At 39.2% G+C, this 13,341-nt stretch overlaps 1 protein-coding gene across 1 annotated transcript; it reads left to right on the top strand.

The window, feature by feature from the left end:
- Nucleotides 1-7,335: 7,335 nt before the first annotated feature.
- Nucleotides 7,336-12,850, top strand: LOC113414321 (galectin-related protein A-like). The gene is made up of 4 exons (XM_087951573.1): nucleotides 7,336-7,493; nucleotides 8,716-8,804; nucleotides 11,347-11,527; nucleotides 12,556-12,850. Exons 1-4 carry the CDS (start codon nucleotides 7,467-7,469, stop codon nucleotides 12,697-12,699), a joined length of 441 nt encoding a protein of 146 aa, XP_087807699.1. The 5' UTR covers nucleotides 7,336-7,466; the 3' UTR covers nucleotides 12,700-12,850.
- The last annotated feature ends 491 nt before the right edge of the window (nucleotides 12,851-13,341 follow it).

Genomic DNA, 13,341 nt, shown 5'->3' with positions numbered 1-13,341 from the left:
ATAGAGAGATGGCAGCTCCGGTCACACACTGCTTGCACTGGCACTAAGCCGAAAGCACCAGCCTGAAGATGGCGAGTGGGACCTCGCCAAACGCTGCTCTAGATACTTTGAATCTTACGCGGGAGAAAACCCGAATAACCAAGGATCCACATACAAATACCCGCAGAGAACCTCAGAAAACAAATATATATATATATATATATATATATATATATATATATATATATATATATATATATATATATATATATATATATATATATATATATATATATATATATATATGTGGATCTTTGGTCTTACATATATATATATATATATATATATATATATATATATATATATATACACACACACACACACACACACACACACACACATATATGTTTTCTTAAGTTTTCAGCGGTACTTACATGTATGGCCTTCAGCTTTGTTCGGGTATTTTCCCACGTCATTATAGTTGTGCTTTTAAAGTTGTAGCAACGTTTCAGCAGAATCTCATCTGCCATCATCAGGCTTCTGTATTGTGTCCGTCTGTGAGTCAGACTTTTAGGATCACAGGCGGACACAATACAGAAGCCTGATGATGGCAGATGAGATTCTGCTGAAACTGCTCAACTTTAACAAGACAACTATAATGACGTGGGAAAATACGAACAAAGCTGAAGGCCATACATACATATATATATATATATATATATATATATATATATATATATATATATATATATATATATATATGTTTTCTTAAGTTTTGTGGTACTTACATGTATGGTGTTCGGCTTGGTTCGGGTATTTTCCCACGTCATTGTAGTTCTTTTAAAGTTGTAGCAACGTTTCAGCAGAATCTCATCTGCCATCATCAGGCTTCTGTATTGTGTCCGTCTGTGGGTCAGACTTTTACAGTGGTTTCAGATTTAAATTTGGGGCAGCCTATTGCTGTGCCAGAATGGTTTTTCTTCATCCTGATTGGTTGGGAGTCTTGGTCTGTGTTTATTGGTCTCGGAGTTTGCTGTGTTCTGCTTGATGGGTGTTTCTGATATCTTCTGTCTGTTTTTGGCTCTTTTTGTATCTTGATTGGCTGGCAGCATTGTGTTACTTTAATGGAGGTCTTTAGTGCAGCTTGGCTTCGGGTAAATGGACGGCTATCATTAGTTAGGAAGCTGGGTTTCATCTGGGTGCCTGGTTGGGGTGTGTTTGAGCTGGAGGTATCAGGGGGATCTGTTTGTGCCCAGGTGTTTGCCTGGCTTGTGGTGTGGAGATTTTTGTTTGTGAGTGCAGGCTTCCAAATGATTGACAGCCTGGTGGAATCATCTCTTCTGTTCATGCTTTCTGGTCTTTTTCAATCTCTATGGCTTCTCTGATGACTCTGTGGCTAGGGTTTTCCATAGTGGCCAGGGTTTTGGTGCCATTGAAGTTGATGCTATGACCTGTAGCTTCCATGTGTTGGACTAGTGAGGAAGTGTGTTCCAGCTTTTTGACTGCATTTTTGTGTTCATCCAGGCGGGTACTTATTCTTCTATTGGTCTGTCCAATGTATGTGGCCGGGCATGATGCACAGGGGACTTCGTATACGCCTTGGTTTTCCAGGTCAATTTTATCTTTGGGGTTGCTAAGGATGGCTGCTATTTTTCTGTCTGTTTTGAAGGCAGTCCTGATGTGATGTCTGTGTAGTACCTTACTAATTTTGTCTGTAGTACCTCTTATGTAGGGCAGGACAGCTGTTCCATAGGTCTGTTCATCTTCTGGGTCTCTATTATGTTTCAGTGTGTTTTTGTGGATCAAGCTGGTGATTTTGCTTTTGTGGAAGCCGTTGGCTGTCAGTACTTTAGTCAGGGTGCATAGTTCAGCCTTAATGTGTGTCTTGTCTGCCAGGCGTTTGGTTCTGGTAATTAGTGTTTTAGCCACGGAGTTTATCTGTGCTGGGTGGTGGTGGGATTGGGCGTTGAGGTAGCGGTTGGTGTGTGTTTTCTTCTGGTATATGGTGTGTCCTAGTGTGCCATCTGTTTTTTTGTAGATTAGTACATCTAGGAATGGTAGTTGTTTGTTTGTTTCTGTTTCCATGGTGAACTTGATTTTGGGGTGTGCGCTGTTTAGGTGTGTTAGGAAATTGTTTAGGTTTTCTTGTCCATGGGGCCAAATCACGAATGTGTCATCGATGTATCTTAACCATAGTTTGGGTTTGAGGATGGCATTGGCCAGGGCTCTGATTCGAATTCTTCCATGAACAGGTTAGCAATGACAGGTGACAGTGGTGATCCCATGGGGCTCCTTCTATTTGTTTGTATCTTTGTCCTTTGTATATGAAATATGTGTTGGTTAAGCAGTGTTCTGTTAGTTCCATGAGGTGTTTGGCTGGTTGGTATTTATTTTTGATGATTTCAAGGGTCTCTTTTATCGGGTTTTATCTCTTTTAAGGGTCTCTATGTTCTAACCAAAGGATTCAATTATGCTATAGCACCCCAAAAAATCCCCACAGAATCCATCATATGTGCAGTAGAATCCAGCCTAACTAAATTAAATACAGATGAAGCTTATAAAATAAGACACCAAGTTACCAATATCCTATGCACAAGCAAGCCACCCAAAAGCAACTTACAGAAAAATGAAATTAAAGCACTACAAACCCTGAAAAGAGATAGCAGCATAATCATCCTCCCAGCAGACAAAGGAAATGCCACTGTAGTAATGGACAGAAAAGACTACGAAACAAAATTGACAGACCTACTCCAAGACTCCACATACAAACCCATAAACACAGACCCAACCACATATCTGGAAAAATTAACCAAGAAGAAAATTATAACCAGCCACATAAGCAAAGAGATCCAACACACGATTATACCCAGAGAGAAATCTTCCAGATGCCCCAAACTATACGGCCTCCCAAAAATACACAAAGAAGGCATACCTCTCAGACCCATAGTCAGCTCCAGAGGAGCACCACTACAAAACCTAGCCAAATACCTAGCAAAGCAGCTACAGCCCCATGCTGAAACAGCAGCTTCACATGTACAAAACTCATACCACTTCTTGGAAATGATCAAAGATCTACACGTGGAGCAAGAAGATCTGCTTGTAAGTTTTGACGTGGTTTCCCTATTCACTCAAGTCCCGATAAAAGAGACCCTTGAAATCATCAAAAATAAATACCAACCAGCCAAACACCTCATGGAACTAACAGAACACTGCTTAACCAACACATATTTCATATACAAAGGACAAAGATACAAACAAATAGAAGGAGCCCCCATGGGATCACCACTGTCACCTGTCATTGCTAACCTGTTCATGGAAGAATTCGAATCCAGAGCCCTGGCCAATGCCATCCTCAAACCCAAACTATGGTTAAGATACATCGATGACACATTCGTGATTTGGCCCCATGGACAAGAAAACCTAAACAATTTCCTAACACACCTAAACAGCGCACACCCCAAAATCAAGTTCACCATGGAAACAGAAACAAACAAACAACTACCATTCCTAGATGTACTAATCTACAAAAAAACAGATGGCACACTAGGACACACCATATACCAGAAGAAAACACACACCAACCGCTACCTCAACGCCCAATCCCACCACCACCCAGCACAGATAAACTCCGTGGCTAAAACACTAATTACCAGAACCAAACGCCTGGCAGACAAGACACACATTAAGGCTGAACTATGCACCCTGACTAAAGTACTGACAGCCAACGGCTTCCACAAAAGCAAAATCACCAGCTTGATCCACAAAAACACACTGAAACATAATAGAGACCCAGAAGATGAACAGACCTATGGAACAGCTGTCCTGCCCTACATAAGAGGTACTACAGACAAAATTAGTAAGGTACTACACAGACATCACATCAGGACTGCCTTCAAAACAGACAGAAAAATAGCAGCCATCCTTAGCAACCCCAAAGATAAAATTGACCTGGAAAACCAAGGCGTATCGAAGTCCCCTGTGCATCATGCCCGGCCACATACATTGGACAGACCAATAGAAGAATAAGTACCCGCCTGGATGAACACAAAAATGCAGTCAAAAAGCTGGAACACACTTCCTCACTAGTCCAACACATGGAAGCTACAGGTCATAGCATCAACTTCAATGGCACCAAAACCCTGGCCACTATGGAAAACCCTAGCCACAGAGTCATCAGAGAAGCCATAGAGATTGAAAAAGACCAGAAAGCATGAACAGAAGAGATGATTCCACCAGGCTGTCAATCATTTGGAAACCTGCACTCACAAACAAAAAAATCTCCACACCACAAGCCAGGCAAACACCTGGGCACAAACAGATCCCCCTGATACCTCCAGCTCAAACACACCCCAACCAGGCACCCAGATGAAACCCAGCTTCCTAACTAATGATAGTCCGTCCATTTACCCGAAGCCAAGCTGCACTAAAGACCTCCATTAAAGTAACACAATGCTGCCAGCCAATCAAGATACAAAAAGAGCCAAAAAACAGACAGAAGATATCAGAAACACCCATCAAGCAGAACACAGCAAACTCCGAGACCAATAAACACAGACCAAGACTCCCAACCAATCAGGATGAAGAAAAAACCATTCTGGCACAGCAATAGGCTGCCCCAAATTTAAATCTGAAACCACTGTAAAAGTCTGACCCACAGACGGACACAATACAGAAGCCTGATGATGGCAGATGAGATTCTGCTGAAACGTTGCTACAACTTTAAAAGAACTACAATGACGTGGGAAAATACCCAACCAAGCCGAACACCATACATGTAAGTACCATGAAAACTTAAGAAAACAAATATATATATATATATATATAATGCTCCAACACTGGAAGTTTTTTTAAAAAAATGTTGGATAACTATTTGTCTGAAGTGGTGTAGGGTTTCCTGCCTAGGCAGGGGGTTGGACTAGAAGACCTCCAAGATCCCTTCCAATTTTGTTATTTTACACACACACACACACACACACACACACACACACACCATTCAAGGAACATAACTTTTCTGTCTTCTCCCATAGAACTTGCCTTATTCCTTAAGTTATTTTGAATTGAACCCATGTGAAAAAGAATAGGTTAGGAAACAAAATTTATTTTATAAATCTATCACTTCAGAGACAGCCTGGTGTCAGCACTCTTTCTTTAAAGGCAGGGATGGACCATTTATCATGGAAAGGTTTCCCTTTGAATCATGGTTGCTGTCCAGTCTTGCTGAGCAAAATGTAAAGCACTTGAAAGAAGAGCTATTTCATGAAGTTGATTAGCACAAATTGCTAATGCTCCAGCTCTTTTTTGGAAGACTCCTGGGACTGCTTTGAAGCACGTCATAACTGTCATGTCATAACTGTCATAACTGTCAACACATGTATGTGCACGCCCAACTGCTTCAGGTCATTGTCAGTCCCAATGGAAATTATTGTTCATGTAAACAGAGCCAGCTGTCTTCCCACATTATATCCTCTACCTAAACCCCTTTTCCTCTTATTGTAGTATTGAGACTCTGATACTCAGTTTAAATGTCTATGGAGATTCTCAGTCATCCAGATCATAGTTGTCCGAAAGGTGCTTTTTCAAGAGGCAGCTGGACTTTCTGGTTTTTCTTTGAAGATATTTCGCTTCTCATCCAAGAAACATCTTCAGCTCTGACTGAATGGTGGGGAATAGAAAGTTTTCTACTTCCTGATGACAGCTGGTCATTTGCATTTTTTTAGAGAGTCATTGAGGCCACCTGGAGGTTTATTTGTGTAGTCAGGGTTACCTGAGTAATGCAGATGGGTGTGGAGCCTTCTTGGAACTATTGAAAGGACTGTGTTGTAGACTGGAAATAGATGATGTGGCATTCCTCCCCCTCTGTATGGTAGATCAGGGGTCCCCAACCACCGGGCAGCGGACCGGTCCGGTCCGTGGAACATTTCCTACCGGGCCGCCGGTTTGCTGGCGCCGCCATCTTGTTTGACGAGAAAGTGCTTCGGGTGAGCTTTTCCGGTTGGAAAGCGGCGTTTGGGTCCTGAAGAGTCCCGTGCCTTAGTTTCATCGAAGGGGGGCTTGAATGAAACTAAGGCGCGAGGATTCTTTCAGCACCCAAGGCAAGGCAAGCCAAGCGACCGTCTCGAAGCCGTCCCGGCGAAGCCCATCGACAAAGGTACAAAGGAGGAGTTGAAGGTGGCGGGGAGAAGCGGGGACGGCTGGCTGGCGGTCACTTGGCTCGCCTTGCCTTGTCATGCGTGCTGATGCCGGTACCGGGCCACGGATCATTTTGTGATGCCGGTACCGGGCCGTGGTACAAAAAAGGTTGGGGGCCACTGTGGTAGATGATGTCTTTGACCCCTCTTTCAAATCAACAGTCTTTTCTGTCCAAAATGTGGACTTTACTGTCTTCAAAAGAGTGGCCTTTGTCTTTTAAATGCAGCTAGACTGCTGGATCTTGTCCTATAATCAGTTTAGTTTCATTTAATGTTACTACCTTGCAACTTAAAGATGTTTGGAAAAAGATGGAAAGGAAAGGAAAGGAAAGGAAAGGAAAGGAAAGGAAAGGAAAGGAAAGGAAAGGAAAGGAAAGGAAAGGAAAGAAGGAAAGGAGGCATTTGCAGGGTTGGGTGGGAAAGCAAGGAGGGTTTGTTTCTCCCAATCTGTGCAAAAATGGAAGCGGTGCCCACAGAGACATTAAGGATTGAATGAAGCTTCTAGGGTTGAAGACTGAGGAGTTTTGAACCAAAGCTGAAAACCCAGATGCAGAGTCCATGTGCAATAGGCTGAGTGTGGGAAGAGGAGGATGACATTACTTCCTCATACAGGAAGTGACCTCTACTGGCAATGGGCCAAACAGTATTTGCAGAATCTTCCCAGTTTGCTCCAGGATTCTGTAATAGTTTAGTTTCCAAAACATTAACATTTCCAATTGTACATGCCATGAATATAATCGCCATTATTTATTTACCATTACATCTCACTGGTATTAAGCTTGTTCACCTTTTTGAAATCCATGCGATTGTAATATTTGAAAATCAAGTTTGTAAAGACATTGGAATTATAGCTGGTTCAGCACATCTTTAATTTTTTCTGCTTATTTTTGTCCTGAAGAGGAGCCCTTTTGTCTCTGAACTGAGACCACCAAAATATTTCATTATGTGGCACACTATTCTCCAAGTATTGATTTACAGACAACATCATCTTCTCAGAGATTTTTCCTTGGATGATGCTGTGTATGGTTAGCACCATACAAAAACTACCCGTTGTTGATCCTTGGGAGAGAAGGCAAAGCAACTGACCTTCCTTCTTACTATTCCAGTTGTATTTTGAAGATACTGACTATTGTGACTCAGCTATATGCAAGGGTGGGGCCTAGCTGGTGTTTCTTAGAGATTATGTTCCCCATGATATCCCCTCTTTATTCTATCATTTTTGTTTCTTATGTGGATGTACAGAAACAGGAACAAAAGTTTTTGGATCATTTCTAAAGAATATAGCAAGCCAAAAAAAAAATGACAGATAATGACAGGTGCGCAAATGTAAGTAAACAAAACAAAACAAGACCTACTTCTGAGTAAATTTATTTAGAAGGGTAAACAAAAAAAGTGTACTGTCTGTTTCACAAACTTGAAGCTAACCAGAGAAAAACTACTATTTATTCCTTGCCTTATCTCATGTTTTCAAATTGAAGCTGATTAAAATTGCTTCTTGATATAATTATTTTATGGAAAAGGCTGACAAAGTTAAGAATCAGAAATATTTGCATAGCCTGAAGTATTGTTCACTTGTGGGATTATTTAGGCTTCAGTGTAAAGCCAGGGAGAATCACAAAATATGCATAGTTATCATAAACATTTAAAACTATAGATTTTGTAAAGTACTACTGGAACTAAATGAGAGTTTCTTATATGTGTGGGGATTAATACTCAGCATGATTTTATATACAGTATTTATGTGTGAATAATTTGCATTTGTATAGGGAGGGAGTGTATAGAATAGACATACTTCCCTAACACTTATTCATGCAAAATACTTAGAAAGTATCTCTTCATACTGTGATCAGTGTTTTTCCATTGCTGAACAAGATCTTCAACAGAGTAATAAACAAGTTGAACAGAAAATGAGAAGGCGATTGTAATCTTGATTTACCAAACCTGTGGAATATAATTAGTCTGCAATGAAATTTTGTATATAAAATGTAGTATCACAGAAATTGCTCCACAGCTGGGGCCTAGATGACCTAAGTGTCACTATATTCCAGCAAAGCACCTAAAAAATATAAGGGTTCTAATGACGTGATGAGTAGCAGAGTGTTGAGTTTATTTAAGGTAGACTTCAATGAAATCCATTTCATAAAACTGAGCTGTCCTTCCATTTTCCTCTTTATTGCTGTGAATGTTCAGAAAAACAGGCAGAAAAGCATTGAAAGGCATTTACTGTTAGGAAAATAATCAGTGCATTAATAGGTGTGTAGGTTAATAATGAACATGTTTGTAATTGTTGCCTAGTTTTCTATGTTATTATGTACTATAGAATTCTAGAAATGGACACTGAATTCAGCCTGATGCCCCATGCAGGAATCCAAATTCAAGCCTTCCTTGTGGGGTGGCTTTTTAGCCTCCCCTTGAATGTTAAGAAAGCTTAACAATTTTGTGGACTATTAGAGCTATTATCAAAATGCTCTGAATCTTAGTAATGTTTTAATGTTAAAAATGTCATCTTTAACCACATATTCAGAATGGTTTTTTTAACCACATTCAGACAGAGAAGTATGTCGGTGACATTAAGGGTGGACTGAGGCCAACTATGAAAATCACTATCATGGGTATGATATATCCTAGTCCCAAAAGGTAAGTATATGACATGCTATTTGAGCTGCAGTTAAATTGCCCATTAGGGCCAAAACACATTATTTGAAAGACAAGAAAGGCAGACTGGCTGTTGGATTCTCTGATAAAAAGATTCTTTCCTTCTCTCTGAGAACATAAAAAGAAATGTGGAATAAAAAGACATTTCTTATTCCTGAGCAAGGCATTTTATTTCAAACAATTAGTTTTTGTAATGTAATTTCCAAATTGAGGCCAGTGGGGGGGAAATGGGAAAAAAGATGCATTCTTAATTGTAAATATTGCATTGAGTAGAAGATTGGATTAGATCAGAAGTTTCCAAATATTGAGAGACAATGTGGTCATTTGGGAAAGGTGTCCTGGGTGCCATCAAATACATGTATAAATGAATTTTGCACTTACATGTTTTCCCCCTTTTTATTTTTCTCATTTTCTGAATTCTTCTGCCTTGTTCGCTTTACATTAAAAAGACATTTTCCTTCCTTCCTTCCTTCAGTTTATATTTATGTAAATTTATATCCTCCAATTCATGACTTTTGGTGGTTCTCAACAATTAAAACACCACAAAAATGCATAACAATAAAAAAAAACAACTCGCACATAAGCAACAACAAAGGTAAAAACAGAACAGCCCACAATAAATCAACACAACCATTGAATAGGCTCTGCCACACATCAGGATCCCTGAGCTTGGTAACAAAACCAGGACGTTAAGTTCTTATAAAAGACCAGCCGGATCATTTTGTCAACTTTCGCTTGAATTGGAATGACATTTTTTAAAAATGACATTCCATGGGTTAATAAGCTGAACAATGGCAGAATTCCTTTGTCACCCACACCATTTTTGTCCATGGTGTCTGTTAATGTAATTGCCAGCATTTGTTTTTTTTTTTTCCCCATTTCCTCTAAACTATTTGTTTTTATTTCCTGAAACAATTTACAAATCATTGAGATTCTGGATGCATCTAAAACATTGTTTGATTTAAAATCTACCTGTATTTAGGCAACTCAAGGCAGTATACATAATGCTCTCCTGTTTTTCCTACAGCTACAACCCTGTAAGGTGAGTTGGGCTGAAAGTGTGATGAGCCCAAAGTTACTCAGCTGGTTTCTGTGCCAAAGGAAGGGCTAGAATTCATAGTCTCCTGGTTTCTTGTCCAATGCCTTAATTTTACACAAACCATAACACTAGTTTTATATACAGTAGCTGTTTTTATATTAAAAATACATTATAATAATGTATTTTACTAATACATCCTAAGTCTTAGGATGCTGTGGATTTTGTTGGTTTTTCTACACCAGACTAACATAAGACCATTAGTTTTATTAGATCTGACTGGCAAGAATCCAGCTCCTTACCAGACAGCAGCAATGATTTAAAACAGTGCTTCTCAACCTATGATCTGCGAATGTTCGGAGTCTGCAAAGGCTTCAAGAAATGTTAGGATTTAAATCTTGACTAAAGTCTTGGTTGGTTCGTGGCCGTGGTCCGTGGGGGTCTGTGGTGAAGAAAAGGTTGAGAACTACTGATTTAAAGCCTTTGAGAAAGCTTTGCTGTCTTCTAGCGATTATCTGGATTTTTGCGCCAAAGCCCACAAATACATGTTTTCAAATGACATACTTCTGGTGGGTGTAACAGGTCAATTTATTTATTTTTAATCAAAAGGGGATTATTTCCTGCTTTTATTACATCAAAAATCAGATTTATATCACACTACACAAAATGACATCACCACCCCGTGTCTTTTATACCATTTGTTTGTATTGTGCAGATTGTAACCTGTCTGATCGATAGAATCATATGGATAATCCAAACAACGTTGCAAATAAATCTGTAATGAGCCCTCTATTTTTGCCTTCCTTTTTATTTTTCATTTCCAATACCTTGGTGTTTTTTTCCCCAACTATTTTTCCCCAGCTATTTTTTTTTCATATTCACCCACAAGTTAAGAGGAGTAAAAATAACTGAATAGTTTTGCTTACTATTGCTTGGAGATTTTGATCTGGAAGCATTCATGCAAGACTTTGCTGATTAATTGTAATCATTTTTTGGCTATGAGTTTCATTCACTTTTAGTATTATACCAACAGGGCTGAGTTAGGAGAAATATAATTGATTTTTTTAATTGCTGGTAGAGTACATCATATTTGCTACATGTTGTGGAAATAAATGACTATGTGCACATGGTTGGAAAACTTTTAAGGTGGAATTTCAAATTTTAATGGTTGGGAAGATGCTGCGTCTTGTATAGATTCTTTATATTTGAGGGATTATTTTATTCCAGGGCAATTACGTTGTTTTATTGTAGAGATTGTTTTTAACATTTTGTACATCCCTTAAAGCCTGTTGATAATGGGTGTCATGGAATATTAGGAAGGAGAAAGAGAATGAATCACTCTTTATAAATCATATGCTGTCATTTTGCATTGCTAAACTCTGTAGTTCCTTAATGCAGGGGTCTCCAACCATGGCAACTTGAAGCCTGGCGGACTTCAATTTGCCATGGTTGGAGACCCCTGAATTAATGCATATTACTTTCTTGTAGTTTTTCAGTGACTTTGCTTTGTGAACCGAAGGATGATCACGCAACCAGAGATATTGGATTATTACTTGTAGTCAGCTTTAGTGAGAAATCCATTGTCCGGAATTCGCAAATTGCTGGGAAATGGGGCAAGGAGGAAAAGACAATTCCCTACTTTCCATTTACAGCAGAGGACTCATTTAAGGTAATCTCTCTATCTTTCTCTCTCTTACACACACACACACACACACACACACACACACACACACACACACACACAGAGTCTTAGGACTGTGTATAACTTTGGATTCAAAGATTCAAAGGCAAAAAGGTGACTTAGCATCAAACTTCAACTCTTTAAAGCAGCTGTATCTTTTCCTGTTATTGTGCCCTGTGTATTCTGAAGACTTTGAAGTATTGCACAGTCTAATAAGTTTATGCCTGGCAATCTATGTTGCCTAATTCCTGAGCGGCGTGGTGGCCTAGAGGTGAAGATGTTCGCCTCCCACTCGGAAGGTTGAGAGTTCAGGCAGCGGGAGATGTTTACGAGGCACAAAGATAAAATATTTGCTGTGAACTCCACATAGGTGTCAGGAAGGGCAGGAAGGGCAGGAGTCAGGAAGGGCAGAAGATGCTCAGCTCCATTCAGTCGCTCTGACTCCATCCTGAATAACAGGATTAAGGGGTTGTAAAAAGAAAAAAAATCTATGTTACCTAATTCCCATTGTTAACTGACAATCCTCCAAATCTTCAACAGCAACATTCTCCAACTCTTCAAATCGTTTGACATTTCACTCTACAAGAAATCTACTATCTATAAACCAGGACAAAAATATTGACAAAAAAAGTGTGGTTCCAAGCTGCAGGAAGTTATATTGTAAGTCGCTCAGAGTTATTGGATACGTGATGGGTGACAAATTTTAAAACAAACAAAAGTTCCCCACCATCCTTTAACCTGGAGAGACTGAATTTGTGGCCCCATTCATACAAAACATTGCTTTCTACTTTACCTTCTACAGGAGCAAAAAGAAGAGAAACTAGACCAGCCTGTTGTTTGGGATAAACTGGTTGTCTTTAAAAATACTTGGTGCTGGTGCATTTGTATATATTGCCCAAATCTTATATCTTATAATTCACTAAATATTGAAATATTAATATTCTTGCTTGACTATCTGCAAGGTGTTTGCATGCACAACTTTCCAACAATTTCTTTTGCCTTTTGTTCATTTTAAGATGGAACTTTTATGTGAACATCAGCAGATCCGAATCCTGCTCGACGGACGGCAGTTGTGTAGTTTCAGTCACCGTGTGCAGCCTGTGCAAAGGATGACTGTTCTGCAAATCTCAGGAGACCTCAAGCTTACCAAGGTGGCTTGAATAAAATAATAAATGCCCTTCCCAATGTTGAGCTACAACATTCAGCAGTCCTAGGCAAAATGACTAACTGCAAAAGATCCTAGGAGTTTTAACTCAATGCCCAAAGGGTCCTAAATTTTCCATCACTGTAATAAATAATCCCATATCATTACTGCTTTATGGCAAAAGTCCTTTTTGCATTTTCTTTTCTTTGCCTTTATGTGTGCCTTTTGAAATGTTGGTCTGTTACGTTTTCTTAAAATTCCACCCCCTTCCAAAATAATTTAAACATTGCTTTTTACTTTAGTTCAGGATTCTGGGAGTCTTGCAGGTCTAATTCTGTTACATCTGATTGCAAACTTTGGGATGAGAGAGCTGCAGGTGGACAGAGGTTTTATATTAATTTCTAAGAGGAAGACTATTATATGCATAAAGATGTTTTCAGCACATTTTTTAAAAAATTGTGAAGTATGTTCATTGGAGCTTGTTCCCAGGTAAATGTGTACGCTATGTTGAAAAAAAATGAAAATAAAATAATTGTGTGTAACTTATCTCTATTTTATTTAACTCAACGCAATATGTTTCTCTTGCATTGAACTTCACGTCACTTTTCTCTCCAATTAAGATCAGAGCATTCTCTGAGCAAAAAACATTTGATTGGAA

The sequence above is a fragment of the Notechis scutatus genome, chromosome 1 (genome assembly GCF_049901735.1).
Source record: "Notechis scutatus isolate UNSWTSFEM ecotype Mainland chromosome 1, rNotScu1.2, whole genome shotgun sequence".
NCBI lineage: Eukaryota > Metazoa > Chordata > Lepidosauria > Squamata > Elapidae > Notechis > Notechis scutatus.
This window is presented reverse-complemented; position numbering and strand designations above follow the sequence as displayed.

What these genes read in the sequence shown, in the direction of transcription:
- LOC113414321 (XM_087951573.1), top strand. Translation starts at nt 7,467, where the DNA reads ATGACAGATAATGACAGGTGCGCAAAT. An exon ending in ATAATGACAGGTGCGCAAAT is followed by an intron (nt 7,494 to 8,715) that starts GTAAGTAAACAA and finishes AACCACATTCAG; the next exon opens with ACAGAGAAGTATGTCGGTGA. An exon ending in ATATATCCTAGTCCCAAAAG is followed by an intron (nt 8,805 to 11,346) that starts GTAAGTATATGA and finishes ACTTTCTTGTAG; the next exon opens with TTTTTCAGTGACTTTGCTTT.